At 42.7% G+C, this 15934-nt stretch overlaps 1 protein-coding gene and 1 long non-coding RNA gene across 3 annotated transcripts; one reads left to right on the plus strand and one right to left on the minus strand.

Moving 5' to 3' along the window:
* Window positions 1–161: 161 nt before the first annotated feature.
* Window positions 162–4945, minus strand: LOC147755343 (uncharacterized). Its single transcript, XR_015328415.1, has 4 exons — window positions 4320–4945; window positions 1156–1252; window positions 752–890; window positions 162–346 (listed from the first exon to the last, which is right to left on the minus strand). It is a non-coding gene; the product is annotated as an uncharacterized LOC147755343 (long non-coding RNA).
* A 2093-nt stretch (window positions 4946–7038) lies between these two features.
* On the plus strand, window positions 7039–15845 carry LOC111251276 (uncharacterized). 2 transcript variants are annotated; one of them, XM_022807713.2, is made up of 7 exons: window positions 7039–7230; window positions 8503–8892; window positions 9040–9347; window positions 9675–10107; window positions 10345–12406; window positions 12585–12976; window positions 13108–15845. In XM_022807713.2, the coding sequence occupies exons 2-7, from the start codon at window positions 8647–8649 to the stop codon at window positions 13144–13146; spliced, it is 3480 nt and encodes a 1159-aa protein (XP_022663448.1). In that variant the 5' UTR covers window positions 7039–7230; window positions 8503–8646; the 3' UTR covers window positions 13147–15845. The 2 variants fall into 2 exon arrangements, with proteins under 2 accessions (XP_022663448.1, XP_022663449.1); XM_022807714.2 differs by lacking the exon at window positions 7039–7230 and adding an exon at window positions 7260–7786.
* The last annotated feature ends 89 nt before the right edge of the window (window positions 15846–15934 follow it).

Consider the following 15934-nt stretch of genomic DNA (forward strand, 5'->3'; position numbering starts at 1 on the left):
CGTCCTCTCGTTACCCGTCTTCGGGCCTACAGATGATCTTTTTCCTTCGACTTCGTATATATATCATACAGTTAACCTTCATCAAATAGCTTTCAGAGCCCTATAATGACGACCCAGGGTTGTCTCTCGATTTAATTATTTTTCTGTTTATTAGGTATTCGCGAATAGACAAAAGCGACGCGGCTCATGTGTCCGACTGTCGATTGAATTTGCAGCAGTTTCCGTCGAAGGTTTTCTTTTAAAATTAGCATCCCTATCATTTGGGTTTGTCAACTTCACGTATTTGCCTAAGTGGTACTTGAAGTAATTTTGCTCACTGCCGTTGGCGCTACAGAGAATGGCGCACCTAAGACGAAAAAAGGTTAATAAATTGATGTCTACGGCAAAATGCAAACCTGGACCACCCTCCGGTGAGTGGGCGTAGATGCGGCTACCTATCCTGAAAATGTAGTGATATATTTACCTCCCATAAACCGTGCTGCTCATATGAATTAGATTAGCCCTCTTTCCCCAAACGTTATATATAGCAATTTAAGCTCAACGCGTTGACCAACCAAAATATACGGTATAATATAACAATGTGAAGATAAACATTTGAAAACCGGGCGTTGTTGAGACACTGCATCGTGCAGAGCTTCAACATTGGCAAATATGGTCACTACGGTACCTCTCAGGGTTTTTAAGAACGAAACAAAATGATTAATATTAACTATTATCCTTATAATATTAATCGCAGAGAAAAGAAACTCACTTTAGAGATGATACAATTCTGTATTGTAAGTATATTTATTAGAAGGAACGTCCTTTCAGCGTGTACTGCTCAGTGGTCGTCAAGGCAGGAGAACAGCTTAAACTCCAATTCCTACGTGCACTGCTACGTATGCGTATGACTGAAATGTTATCGTTATAATGTTAAAATACCGTTATTATGTTGTTTTCTTATGAAAAACAAACATCGTGCGCGCGATGATGCTTGTGTTACGTACCGCGAAAAATTAAAGTTTTGCCTAAACTTAATTAAAGGTTCCATCGACCTTGAGTGTTGTATAAGAATTTCACAAGTACCACAGGATAACTACGTTAAAGACTTCCCGTATACATGCTTCGGGATATACGAAAAACATGAAATGAAAAAAGATAGGATTGATCTCTTACCAAATTCAAGCGATACTTTTGAAAGAATTCATTTCTAAGTCCAAAATAGTATCTCCAGCACGAACTTGCGTTGGTCATCTATATACCTGAAAGGTAACTAGTACAATACACAATGAGTAATAAGACCATTACCAAAGCGACGCGATAAATCCGAATCTTCTTGTGGAATGTCTTGCCAGAACAGAGGGATCCCCGCAAGATCCGCCGTGTCCACAACGATAATAGAACTAACTGTTCGTTCTTAAACGACAGTGTGTACGTACACAGATACGTTCATATATAGACACGTACACAGTGTGCATGGAGGCGTTACATGTGTTATTTTTTCGTTGGGCAGTCGTCTCTACTTAAAAGTTGCCGATGAGGCCCCCAGCATCGAAGTTCGTTCTACCGTCGAAAACAAGCTGACATTGGACCTGACCTTCGCTGTTGTGCAGTAATCGAAGTACTGACATATGAAAACGAAGTAAACCCAAATCAGGACTGCTACGTCTATCGACCGTACATTAGTCAGCAACTAAGCGTATCATCATAAATGGCATCCACTCGACTACGAACTGAGAATTGCCCCGTTAAACAACCCCGTTTAATTGACATTGTGTAAGATACAACTTCAGCAATCATTCGATCGCATATATTTGTTCGGTCAAAGCTAGTAAATAGCTAAGGCATAGAACTATCGACAATTAGTTAAAACTTACTTCGTAGGGTACATTAAGTGTAGATTGTCACTAGAGGGCGTCACTAGTACTTCACTTCGTAAAAACATAGGCCTAACTTTTCCCAAACTAATTCCGAAACGCATTACAGTATAAATGTCAACACTCAAGGTATGGTAGTCCGCAGATATACGACTAGTATCGATAAGTATTTCACGAGACAAGAATGTCTCTATAATTGCTCGCACTTGCCGCTTTTTTGTCACAGCTGTTTTGAAACTTAGGTCTGCAAGAAGTCCGGCAATCTTCAGTTTGAAAGCTATCTTCAAACTAGCTGGCCCTTCGCCGCTCGGCAAGTGACTACGTCGTGACGTGAAGCGTAAAAATGCTACGCATCCACCATACAAGCTGTATGACATGGTGTGGTTCATCATAGTTCCATCCGTGTGTTATAAAATATTAACGGAATGTTAATTTTTTTCGAGTACTGCAGTGAATTCGAAGAAGTGTTTTTGGCGTACGTTATAGTTATGCTTAGCTACCCTCATGGCTACCCTCATTTTGACTACCTATCAGTAACCCTAACTGACAAGATGCGACTCAGCCAATTTACTGATCTGGGAGTATCACTATCAAAATTTGCTTTGGCCCGCTCCCGCTAAGCTTTTCTAACATTCGTGGTGTAATTCTCTAGCTTAGTCTCGCTTATCGAAACCCCCGCTTAATATCGGCCTTAAGTAACATTGTTCCATGCCTCGCTGGTTAATCAGACAGTATCTTGCTTCATGGAACGCCTAATCTTTATTATAGGAAACCTCCAAAGGAACTAAGGTGATATTATTCGAGCACAAGTTTTCGTGCTGCTACGAATCTTTAAGAAGGGCGACGCCGACATGGGCAAGGGAATTCGAGGAATATTTTTCTTCATTGAGTTAGCAATGTTCTACAAAAATTAAAAATCAACTAAGATATTTCTCCAGAACCCCTTACCCCTGTACTTATATATGGTCATAGAATAGCTTTAGGAATAGCCAAGTATAAGCCTACATGAGCATACTTAAGAAACAATTAATTCTATTGATCTCTTATTACTACCAGTATTATTATTATATAGTTGTTCTTTGGAGGTCACGGATCATAATTGGCTAGTTTAGTTGCTCGTACAGTAAGATCCACTTTATTGAAGTCACTTTCGTGTCTCCTGCCAAATTATTATAAACGCCAATAATAAAAAGCCCATTGATTTACTATGTATATATATATTATTCAAAGTTGTGCAAAATCGGGATGTCAGAATCCTATCTTCTCTTAGATGTCTGTTCCAAAATAGCCCTATGAGGCCTCCATATGGGCAACCAGTAGAGTCACGTAAGTGAATCTGATTAGGACGAAATGGCATAGAAGGTACTTGTAAATGACTCAGGTGATCAATTATAAGTCGGTGAATTATAAGTATAGTGTAAACTGTAAACCGCAATGGGAATTTATAATTGCGTTTACCCTATCGACATTCGTTTTTGCCAAAGTAAGGTAAGAGTTTGGAAGGTAACAGAAACCGTGCACCAGCATATGGCTTTTCTAACCTGGACAGTGCAGCCCGAGTAGCCAACAAAGTGATACGTAGGTATGTGCGCTAAGTCATTTCAACATATCTTAATCACTAACTAATACGTTCACCTTCAATATATCTACCACCACTGCAGTTACTTTTAAGTTGATGACCGCTTGCCCGAAGTCTTAATAAAGAATAAATTTTTCGACTCATTATTTGTTATGAAGACCGTCGCTTAACAGAATCGTTATAATATGGGAAAGTCGTTCCACAATGCATGCAATCATTGCATGCGGCAACCAGAACACATGCCAAAAATATTTTTCTATCTAAGTAATTTTGATGGTGTGGTTTAGCAACTGATGTTCAATTTTCTCCTCCTATTTATGAAGTTTTTGAAGGTGCTTTTCAGTAGAGGCTTTGAAGGCTGCCTAATAATAAGTCGAGAAGTGAATGTTTGCCAATCGATTGACTGAGACTACGTATCTCAGTACAGAACCCAAGGAGGTAACCGTAGCTTCTGGCACAAAGTATAAATATATATATCTATCATTTTTTATGAAGTAATCATACGATCTACTCTGTAAATGAAAACCTAGAAATCGAATCTAATAGCTCTTTGACCGATTCTACTCTTAATTTAGTCATTCATTTACATAGAAACAAAGCCTTTTCAAGAAGCGTAGACAAAGTTCACAATCCGATCTCTCCAAATTGTAATAGGTCGTGCTGCTATTAGATTCTGTTCTTTTATAAAGCGTGTAGTCTTTTAATGTAGGGAATATGCGATTGATTTCATGACCAAATTGTAGAAAGAAAACAGTATAAGAATGTTAAATAAAGCATTGTAAACCTTACATTATTGTCTTGAAAACGATGAAATATACATCTAAGGCTAGCCTTAAATAAACATATATTTCGACCTAAGTCAACACAATAGCGTTGAATCAAACCTGGGCCAACGCACTGTTCGATGCAGCCAGTATCTGGCAGCGACCAGACGAAGAGACCGAGGAGAAAGCCTAACCGTTGGGTCACTGTTTCTATAATTAGTGGCTTGCATCGGAAAACATCTCGATGGAAAACGATCAACAAAACTGGTAAATAAGTTGACACGATGTTTCAGTTCTTTGCTTAAAATTGACAATGATTGTAGCAAGTAACTTCAATTCACGATTAGATCGAACGGTTGCTGATTGACGCCTTAGCGGGCTCTAAGTACTAGATCATAACCGAGAGAAAGGAATCAACGTGCACTGATGCGATGTGGTCCTCCACTTCCGACGGGCTCGTCACCAACCTGCTTGCTTCTCAAGTCGCGTACCTCGGACCAAAGAACTCTTTACTGGTTAAGGCCTCGTTTAGAAGTCACCTGCCCGTTGCTACGCGCGTTTCCCTGCCAAGGTTTTACATAGCAGTTCAAAAAAAAAGCGGACAGCTTTAGTAAAATCGTTGAATGCAGACGTCGGAGCACCATAATGAACTCCTTCCCATTTCAGGCGGACTTAACGTCAACGAGTACAGTGCCGCCCCTCGGTATATTCTAAAATACGCAGTTGGCGGGTTCAAACCTCGTCGTGACAGCCCGTGACTTAACAATATATCTCTAGTGCTTTCAAAGCCCAGACGGTTCCTCGCCAGTCGAGATAGGTCCTCTCTTTATCATTTTACAGAGACGGTGTAGACAGATTTATCAGACTAAACGAAGGAGGCGCTCTTTTTCCCGAGACAAAACAATACTCTCAGAGATAGTTACACGGTGGTGGTCTAGAATTACTTTTTGCTTCATAAAATCAAACACGCTTGTCGCTCAAATGTATGCTTTCAGGACCACCATGCCGAAAGGGCCTCTGTGGTATAGCGCGGCATAAGGCAACAGCCGTCAACATTACGACTGATGAGGTGGCAGCAAAGGTTCTATACCAACAAGGCAGCATTTCGAGGTCAGATCAGGCCTGAAGGCCCTAACGAGACATTAGTATCATCCCGACGTCAGACTGCTCTTTACACCATTTGTCTACACGACGGCCTAACGCAAAACGACTGACAGAAGACATTCTTTATCGTCACCTAAAAAGCAAAGGCGATCTTCGACAGCCGAATTTCTCAAGTGCATCACTCAAAGGAGCTGCTGCTACGAAGTTTTTTCAGCCATACTTTTTATGCATCTCTCCGTTTTTCTAGAAGCTTGAAGCACGATCGTGGATGAACAACACGGCTTCTGTAGGGAAAAGCGAACAATGATTGCTTGCCAAATCCTACTCGTCAAGTTAAGACCTGTCTTCGGCACTAGGAATACCAAACAGTCTATCTATTGTTCTTCCCCGATTTCAAGGCGACGTAAAAAAATTCGCCAAAACAAGAGTTCCATATAGGTTCACCCAGCCCATCCCTTCAATTCTGTAAGAGAGTCCCATAACGATACGATAGCGTGGGGAAACTGATATTTTTCCAACAAGTAACAGAGAGTGCTTTAGGGCTTAACCCATTACTTTCTTCAGTCTTCTTCAGCTAAACAGCATAATGGGAAAGCGCTAATCCATGAGAGCAAACTCTCTACTGTAGGGCGATGTACTCGCGGTCTACGAGGCAAGTACTTTTCAAGCTCAGCAGACATGTCCCGTCATAAGACGGGAGTGCTTAATGGATACTGGCCCAGGGACCAACATGAAATACCGAAAAGCAGGAGCAGTAGTAGCAAATGGCACTCTCTGGTTGCACTACTCGCCTTCATCAGGCGCTTCTGTTACTCAAGGTTGACTTTATTCTGTTATGAACTTGCTACCCCAAGCATATGAGATGGCCTTAGCATAGCCTAATTGTACAAACTGAACCAGAAGAAGTCTCCTTTGCCTAAGAAAGCGCTGGCCCTGCATACATCCTTCCCCAACGTTACGTGTATTTGCTAATGGGTGTGGCGCAATTTTTTGTGAATCTACAATGTCAGCTTAAGGTATCAAAAACATTCGCTGGAGTTCCTTCGATAACAGTGGGATCGGATGTCTGAAATCGTTTTTTGCCACATAGAAAAATTCCACGGAAAGAAGATCCGGCAGATCATAATCCACTGCATGGTTTCTACCATGTGGTGTGTGTGTGTGTGTGTGTGTGTGCTACTGGCTCGTACCGCAAGCCAAATGGAAAATGTATGTGCGTCCGATACGGAGTCCCCTATGGGCCATACCATCAAGAACATTTTTTCCTGAACAACGTGGCGCAAGAAGAACAGCGCAATCTTAGCGTTCTGTATGTATTCTACATTAGAAATGCTTTTATATTGCCTATATACAAGGTACCCAGCGAACATGAATGAATGTAAATTTCGGCCTTACAGTTCTGCCACTACGATACGAAAAGTTCGTATCAACATTTTGCCCACTGATGACCTGCTGAAATGTTGAAAAAAAAAATCGGAAAGATGATCATATTCGGTACTGCCTGGAAATTAGTTAAAACATATCTAAATCCTTCTTGTCATATGGTATGCAATAGTAGGGTGGGCTTTCTAGGAGAAGCCGGGTATCTTGAATAAAATACATTTAAGATGGTTCTACTAAAGAACGCCATCGATGTTACCTTGGGTAGTAAAAACGTCAACTGATTTATATTTTTACCCTGAGCCACCCTTCTATAGTTCATCTAACAACAAACCTTCCTTGCTACTGCCTTCGCTACACCGCTGCAGCGCCATCTGCCGGTTGCTGGCTCAAGCAAATTACAACGGGAAGATTTAAGCCCCGCAGGATTGTGACTATCTGTGCATTCGAATTGTTATTCAGTGGCCGCCCCGGGCACTCTTAAGCGATTTGGAGCGCCCGGACGAAAACATGGATCAACATAGTGTGCCGCCTAGCCGATCAGCAGGTGAGCCCATCAGAATACGGCCCCAGGCCCCGCTAGTGGCGTTTAGTGAACATGTTCAATGAGAAGCCACTCAAACAGAGCAGTCGTTTCTTGGGGGGGTATTACCACGTTTGGCTTGGGGTATTATGGGGAAATTGAGCCCAATGAAGTGCAGAGGATGGACATGATCATCTGTGTGCCAATAGAGAATAGCCACCGACCAGTGCTCTGGTGGAGCTACCTCCCCAACGAACCACCCCCGGATGCGTGAGGTGGTTGTTAGTCGGCCATTCTCGTTCCCATATTGGGAGGTTGCTATACGCTCTAATCATGGTTTTGTTAGCAGTGTTGCACGACCGCTAATGGGCATCCGCTTAGCGTTGTTACCGATGTTCACCCGCTGTAGCACAGACTTCGAGGCATGATTGGCCCTGAGTGACCGGTGGTGATCTCCTTTCCACACATGTCATTTTACTGTTCAGCTGTTCGAACGAATTTGATTCAGCTGACGGCGAACGGATGCCCATTGGCCTGAAGCGTGAAAGGCTGCCAACTTCCTAGTTAGAATATGACAACGGTAAGAATAAAAAAGAAAAAGCTCGATAATTTCTTTGGCACACGTATGAGTTTATTGGATGTGTCAATTAGTTTTTAAAATGCTTCGTGATTTTATTGCTGGTTTGCCCCTCAAGAGTGCATTTCTTTTCTATGTAGGTTTATTGACAATTTTTACAGAACGGTTACCTTCAATGGGTACGTTATACAACGTACTTGTTTCTATTTGCGTACTTATGAAAAGCTTATTAGTAGCGGTTTGTTCACCGAATGGTAAAAAGTGTAATGGAAACGAGCCGCAGTGGTCGATTATGATCGTAAGGTAGTATTGTGCTTCGCTGTACAAATCAGTTTAACGACAATGTGAAGACAAATTGTTTATATATATATATATATATATATAGACGGCACGGTCATTGGAAACAAATATGTTACATTGAATAAGTTGTTACTACAGTGATGTATTTTCTTCATTATCAATGTCATTCCTGTAGATTTTTTATTTAGTTGCGTTCCTTATACTAAGTTATTTGACATACGGTGTTAAATATTAAATATCCTATATATCTTTATATTTACTACAAATATCATTATTGTTGAAAAATAGACCAGAAGGAGTCCTCACATATGTGCATCTATGAGGTAGCTATCCATCTGTTATTAATGCTTGCTTGAACCCTTTTAATATACACCCTCTTATAGCAACTGTAATATGCTTTTCTTTTCATATTGAAATAGAATGAGACGAAACCTGCACTAAGAGTTCAACAGCAGTGCTCACCTGACTGTATATTCGGCCCTGCGTGGCAACCTAGTGCAACGGCGACGTTAATTGTTAGACATCAGTAGTAGTACCTGGCCTTTGCGGCGGTCAGGATTCGCATGTCTTCGGTCCAACCGCTCCTTTTGACATCTGGGGCACTGGGGGGTGATGACAGTGAAGAGTTCGGGGTGATACCTGAGGCCGAAGGAGCGGTCCCGCCGCCAACCTTACCGCCTCCCAATGCAGTACGAAGAGAGCGACCGGGGGCTAATGCAAATGCCTCCAGTCAGCGCCAAATCAAACCTCGGAACATTCGAACAGCGCTTAAGAAGCTCTGGTTGGATGAGATGCTACTTACGAAACAGGTGTGTAAAATCATCATATGCTATACGTTTTGCGAGAAATACTCGCTTATTGAAAAATGATAAACTTAGCGGGTTTTAAATTGAGTATATTTTAAGGTTTGCATTAGCACAAGTGCATCGTTCCTAATGTGTTATGATGCGTTGCAGATACTGTGTCCCGTTCCAGGATGCACGATGATATTCCAGACGCTCCAGGCAATCCAGACACACTACCAGTTTTGTACAGGTCTTAATGAGTCGGGCATCGTACGCTGCGAATACTGCGGTGAGCAGTTTCTCTCGCAGAGTCTTGCCCTCGAAATACATACGGCCGAGGAACACCGACAAGACCGATTGATGTCCATGAGCAAATCCGACGACCAGATTGCTGTATCGATCAAAAGCGAAGCTAATAACTCCCAGCAGTTAACGCAGCATCCATCGTCTTATAATCCGTCATCCGCCAAAATGAAAAAGTAAGCATCTGCCAGAAGCAGACATGAGTAACTAGATTATTTAAACAAACTCGTCTAAATAAATGTTTCCAGTACCGAAATTAGGCACCAGATTAGGCGGTTGGTTCCTAGAACAAAACGAAGCATATCCACGTTTAGATTTCAATCCAAATCGACATCATATGTTTCTAAGTTTAGTAAGTAAACCAGTTGCCGCTACACGATTACAAGAACGAGCCGACTAATCTGTTCTCTCCAGTCTGAGCTATATAATAGTTGTCCTTCTTTTTTAATTGCTCATTTGTCTTTTTTTTAATTACTCAATTAACTCATTGACTTGATCTTCAGGTACCGCGAACCTTCGGAGTTGATCTCAATACCAGCAACACCTCCGCCTGACGTGATGATTGAGTCACGTCGGCGGAGTGTCGCCTTCTCCCGAAATCAGGAAGAACTCATCGACTGTGAAGAGCTCGAAGGCGTAGTACGATTTCCCCTAAGGAATCTGCCTAAAGGCGAGCCAGAAGATCCGCTACAGCTGCCCGCGGTCATGATGAATCTTGACATCAATCTCAAACCTCGACCACTCTCATTCGATGATCTTGACGAAAATTCGCTTATGGATGATGCTCTACTGCTAGCCGGGCCTCTGAAGTTGAAGAGCGAGCCGTTGGACAAAGCCGAAGATGATCCGCACTACCTTTCCGACGTAATCAACAAAATGCCTGAACCCGACCTCAAAACTGTGCCCCCCGTACGAAAGCGTCCACGAGCACAACAGGTAGGGGTTAATCGAACTTCCTATACTACGATTAGTCATGACACGTACACTTATCTGAAATTGGTTTAGAAGTATGCCACCTATTTTAGTGCGTTTGTGAAAGCAGCCTCTCTATCGCTCGAATAAGTTACATAATGTATTTTTCTAAGCCAGTTTCATTGTTCGATCGTTGTCTTAGTAAGAAAATATCTTTTGCATAATCTGACATTAATGCTTTCCTTGATGTGCACTTTGCAGCACACATCGGGACCGGATGTCCGAGTTGTACAGGTCATAATGCGGTCAAATCCGTCGGAACCCAACGCCGCGCAATCTATCCTCAGAGACCCCCAGTTCGTCGATGCGATCGTTCAGCAAACAATGGGTTCTATCGTACAGAGCGGTGAAATGCAGCACGCAGGAGGTGCCCGAAGAAGAAAAAAGCGAAAGGCCAATCAACAACCGCTGGTAGTGGTGGCTTTTAATGAACCTGTTCAGGAGCCAACGTCATCGATTGTAGCACCTGTACCACAGAGCACGACTGTTACGGCAATGCCACCCTCCGTTTTACCCCCACCTTCTAGAACGCAGCACCATCCTCAGCCAAACATCATGAAGAAGAGTGTGCGCCATCGCAAGCAGGTGTTTCCGCCAGCCATCCAGCCGACTGGCCTGGTACAGGTAACATCTTCTCTTGATCCTGGCCATAAGTTCCTTCAAACGCATACTCTTGCACCAGGTGATAAGCCTCAAGTCCGGCAAGAAGTCATTGACAGCTTCTTCAATTCGGCAATTGTAGCTACTACGACTTCAGCCAGCCCAACGACCGTTCCAACAACAGCAATCACTTGCCATCAGTCTACTGCCTCAACGTCGACCTGTACTGTATCACCTCAAGTCGTCACAACAATGACGGTGCCTTCACAGGCTACGTCGACGTCATTTGTTGATGATTCTAGTCAACTTGTACAGCAGCAATCGAGCATCCAACCCGCCATCATTCATCAGCACCAACCTCAGCCGATTCCTCATCAGCATCAACAGATACAACAGGTTCAGCATTCACATGCCGTGGCGACGGTTCACCAAAGTGATGCCAGTGACCAGGAGACGTTCGAGCAATCACAGCAATCGCAGCAACAAACGCATCAGGCCGCACAGCAGCAGTCACACACGCAGCAGCAACAGCAGCAGCAGCAGCAGCAGCAACAACATCCACAGCAGCACCACCAAATAGTGCAACAGCAACCGCAGCATCAAATCGTCCAACAGACCGAGGACTTCCACGGCAGTCAGTTGGCTGTCGCAACGCCTGACGTATTAAGTCAAATTAGCGATCAAGGGTGTTTAATCGTGCCGCAAGAAGCCTTTAGCCAGCTAGAAGGTGCACAGCTGATCGTGCACGAAGGACAGATCATTGTGCAAAACAAGAATGGCGAACGGGTCGAAGGCTGTCAAGTGGTTTATGGCAATGCGGCATTTGCCACCGAGGCAACATTAGCTGTGGCTGCCCAGGAAGATTTCAACGGTGGCCAGCAAACGACGACCTTACAACAGCTGCAGACAGCTGAAGTTGTCGGTACATTGCAGTTGGCTGCGGATCAACAGAGTCAAGTGGTTGTGCAGCAGCAAGATCATCATCATCATCATCATCATTTACATGAACAAGTTCGGTCGCAGACTGAGCAAGCTCAGGAGCAAGTTCAACAGCAGCCACAGCAGCTTGTCGTAGCGGACAACGGTGGGGGTGTAGTTATTACGCAGGTGGACTCTCCTCTCGCGCAGGTCGTTACTCATAGTGTCGCAGGTGCTGGAAGCAATCATTTAAACGGGGCGGGAACTATGGCTTCGTTGGTGATGTCCGGTCAGCTGCAGGTCATTCCGGTTGGATCTGAAGACGGCCAAGATCAACAGCCAGTGAAGTCTAGTCTACAGGCGCAGCATCAACAGGCCGAAGAACAGCCACTGACAAGCGCTTCCCAACAAGATGCGGTTCAGATAAGCATCATTTCAATGAAGGACCCGGATGATAGTGTGGGACAGCATCAGGTCCACGTGCAGGAGCAGGCAATTGATCCAATGCACGCTGCTAATGTTCAGGATGTTCAGTTGCAGGAAGCGCAACAGGTTGTTCGACACGAGAATTGCGTGACAGTACACGCTGGACAGGCGACACAACAGCATACCCAACCGGAATCGATTGAGGAACTGCAAAACGTCGTGGTTCAAGGATCCGAGGTAGTTTGTGAAACCGACGATAAAAGAGATGCTGATACTACAGCAACGCAAGCTGCTGAAGCTTTACTCACCTTGCGACCTCGTAAGTCACAGCTAAGGTTTCTAGCCATAAGGTGTAGGGCTCTCATTTTTACTTTGGTAAAGGTCATATTAACCCTTTTATTTCAAAAGTATTTGCCACGCCCATAATAGCTGTGAGTTTGTACCGTTATGATATTTGAGCACTGACCGTTTCTATTGCTGGTTATGTATGGTTTCAGAAAACCGCTGTAGCCTTCCAGCATCGCCTCTCCAGCTACCTGAAGAGCTGCAACTACTTCATCGGTCCGCGGATGGGGCTGTTTCTGAAGTTGATACGGACGTCGTTGTCAAATCTGGGGTAATAGGCCGAGAAACTAGCTGTGAAGAAGACGAAGTTTTTCAAATGATTCCTGAACCACAAACCCCGCCTGAGACAGAAAGCGAGCAGGATAGCGCCGCGCTAGTGGAAGGGGTTCGACAGGACGAAGCTGTGCGATCTGAACAAACTGGAGGCAGCAACAATGCCCAGAATGGTCATGTTGAACTGTCATCTAGCGTCGTTGAAGTAGCCGTTAGTTCGACATTGACGACGACGAGAACGCCGATAGCGGAAACCGAGTCCGATCTCGTGGTAGGGGCCGCTATTTCTCATTTATTATTTATTTGTCTCTCTCACAGTCTATCATTGGCAGTAATCATCTTCATCCCACATTAACATATGCATAATAATAACAATGGGAAATTTTTGTTTCTTAATTTCAGGTGGTGGAAGCGGAGAAATACTCAAGTGTTCGCGCTTAGTGGTGTTGTAGCCCGCTGCTGTGTCGTTCATAGCAGCACTCAAGAGTTAAGCCGATCTGGTTGATCTGGCTTTCGGACAGCACAAATCCACAACACAAATTTTCCACGAAGATCTTCGATAATTGGTACAACGTCTCATCAAGTGAAGTTTTTGGATCGATGAAAATAGACGCATGCGGCCAAGTCGTGGTCCGCTGGTTTTTTCTGTGTGGCGACACCATACTATTTCTTCGGTGTTTCGTTACCGCCTATCATTCAAGATGACTCTCACAATTATCACTAACCTCACACGTTAAGGGGGGCCTATCGGTAACACTGAACGTAACAACGTACGCAGGGTGGCGGTGTTTTGTAACGGATTTGTGTTCATATTATGTTCAAAGTTGACAAAACACAATTTTTCTGCTTTGTTTTTATTTGTCTTATTTTTTTAATTTATTTTAGCAATAGGTAATGTACTATTAAAAACAAAAAAATGACTGAACCATTGAATAGAACGAATGAAACAAAGGAAAAAATGTGGGTGCAGGTGAAAAGCAGCCTTCTGCTGCCTGTTTCTGTCTAGTGTGTGTGTGTGTCTGTGTTAGTGTGTGTGTGTGTGTGTGTGTGACGAAAACCGCAAGAGCTATACTGAACTTCTCACGAGGAAAGGGGGAGCAAAGGAATGCTCTGCTAAGTGCGAGCTATATCGATGTGCTTGCATGTAGCGACGTGTACGTGCAAAAGCAAGTTCATACTCACCAAACTGGTGGGTAAGGGGACGAAAATTTCCGTTTTCGTAACCGATAACCGTTATAATCTATGTCATTTAGACTATCACTAGTAATAATAGCGAGTGACATCAAATCGATAAAATGGCAGGTGCAAGAGACAGAAATCGAATCCTAGAAGAAAGCGCTGTGTCTACCTTACCGAAGACGGTTACAGTGTTTAGACATGTGGTAAAATATGGCAGCGAAAGTAGAAATCATAAATGATGGACATACGACGAATCTCTCTGCGTACGAACTGCATCAATTTTGCCCTATTTCATTTGTCCATATAATGACTGAGTCAAATGAGTATTTATTTCATGGGGAAGCTCATTATTATTATTATATATTGGTCCCGAAGGTTAGGTAATATAAGGGCAGCGCTGAGATAGGGTGGAGTGACCACGCTATCTGGCATATAAATACACATAATGCATACAAATATATGTCTACAAATGATAAGGGATTACGCGTCAGAACCATTGAACAGGCGTATGGTGGGGTTCTGTTTCTTTTTTCAATATTTCCCGGTGGACGAAAGCGACTACATTTAATTACGGTCACATTAACAACTAAGGTGTTCTTGTCTTTGAATTTATATCGGTGTGCAAAAATTTACTATTACGTGGAAACGAAGCTATATAAGCATGCGTGCACAACGCTGATAAAAAAAAGTTGTCATATACTACAGATGACGAAAAAAATGAGGAGAAAAATGGGGAGGTATACAAAAATGAAATAGTATACACTGTGTACATTGCAGACAGTAACGTTAAAAGAGAGCCGGATTTAGAAAAACAATAACCCAGAAACTAAGCTAATATTAGATCTAATGGTATAAGATACTGTATTTCAATGGCACGTAATCTAACGTCATCATCATCAAATATTCCTCCATATATATATATATATATATATATATATATCTATACATCTGAAAAATGTTTATTATGATGATGGTGACTATTACTAGGGAAACAGAAATGACTTATTGGCGTCGATAGGTATTCAAATAATAAGTAAAACAAGTTACCTAATAATGCGGTAACAGCTGTTTAGACCGTAAATGGTCATGTGCCCCGTTTACTAGAAAAATGTCTTGGTCGAATGGTAGAATGAGAAGTCGAATCGGGCCCACTGCATCGAATGGACCTTTAGGTTAATTAGTCGTTGCGTGACATAGTCTGACAAGTGTAACAAAAACAGCAGGAGAAAGATATGGCCACTAGAATGGGAAATATGGTTCTATCTAAATGAGTGAGAGCCGTGCCATTTTTTCAATCAACAGTTATAGTAACCGTTATGACCAATAACAATAATCGAAATGATACACCTACATTCGGCAGACTCCAAAGGATGCCGAGAGGATGAACAATGGAAAGGGCTGAAAAGGCATCCCGATAAAAAGGAAAACAACTGCGTGAACTTGTGAGGAAACTTATATACCAGGCGCACATAGCTATAAATTCTAAGGCAAATGCGTAGCTAAGCTATTACTTTAAGTTTGATGAAGATATAGACTTTCGGCAAGGTTCGTGGACAGATTCAAGCAGGTAAGTGCGCATATGCAAACTACAACATGGTGCACGACTGAATGAAGTTGTTCATAAGAGCACATTATCGAAAACGACACGGAAACGGCGAATACGATTTGGAATAGCAGTTTATGCTTAGGGAACGACGCGTAATATGGGGCCTGCTTAAAATAGATCGATGATTTAGCTGATTTATCATCATGTTTTTGAGTTGTTTATAGTCAAGCACTACAGAAGACGAGCGGAAAAGGTGACAGTGGCTCAATAATAATAGCGGACAATATCGACAAAAGCAACAATGATAAACTTTAGCGTACTTAATGCACTACCCGGTAATACTAATATTAATATATTATTATCGTAAATGTATTTTATTTAAAAATAAAAAGAGCCTGTATACTGTACCGATGGATTTGCAGTATGTACTCAATCGACATATTATTATTTGAAGCTTAATTAGCTTAAAGCATGCATTAAAATCGTCAAAAAAGAGGCTAGTAA

This window comes from Varroa destructor, unplaced genomic scaffold (genome assembly GCF_002443255.2).
Source record: "Varroa destructor unplaced genomic scaffold, Vdes_3.0 BEIS01000005.1, whole genome shotgun sequence".
Taxonomy (NCBI): domain Eukaryota; kingdom Metazoa; phylum Arthropoda; class Arachnida; order Mesostigmata; family Varroidae; genus Varroa; species Varroa destructor.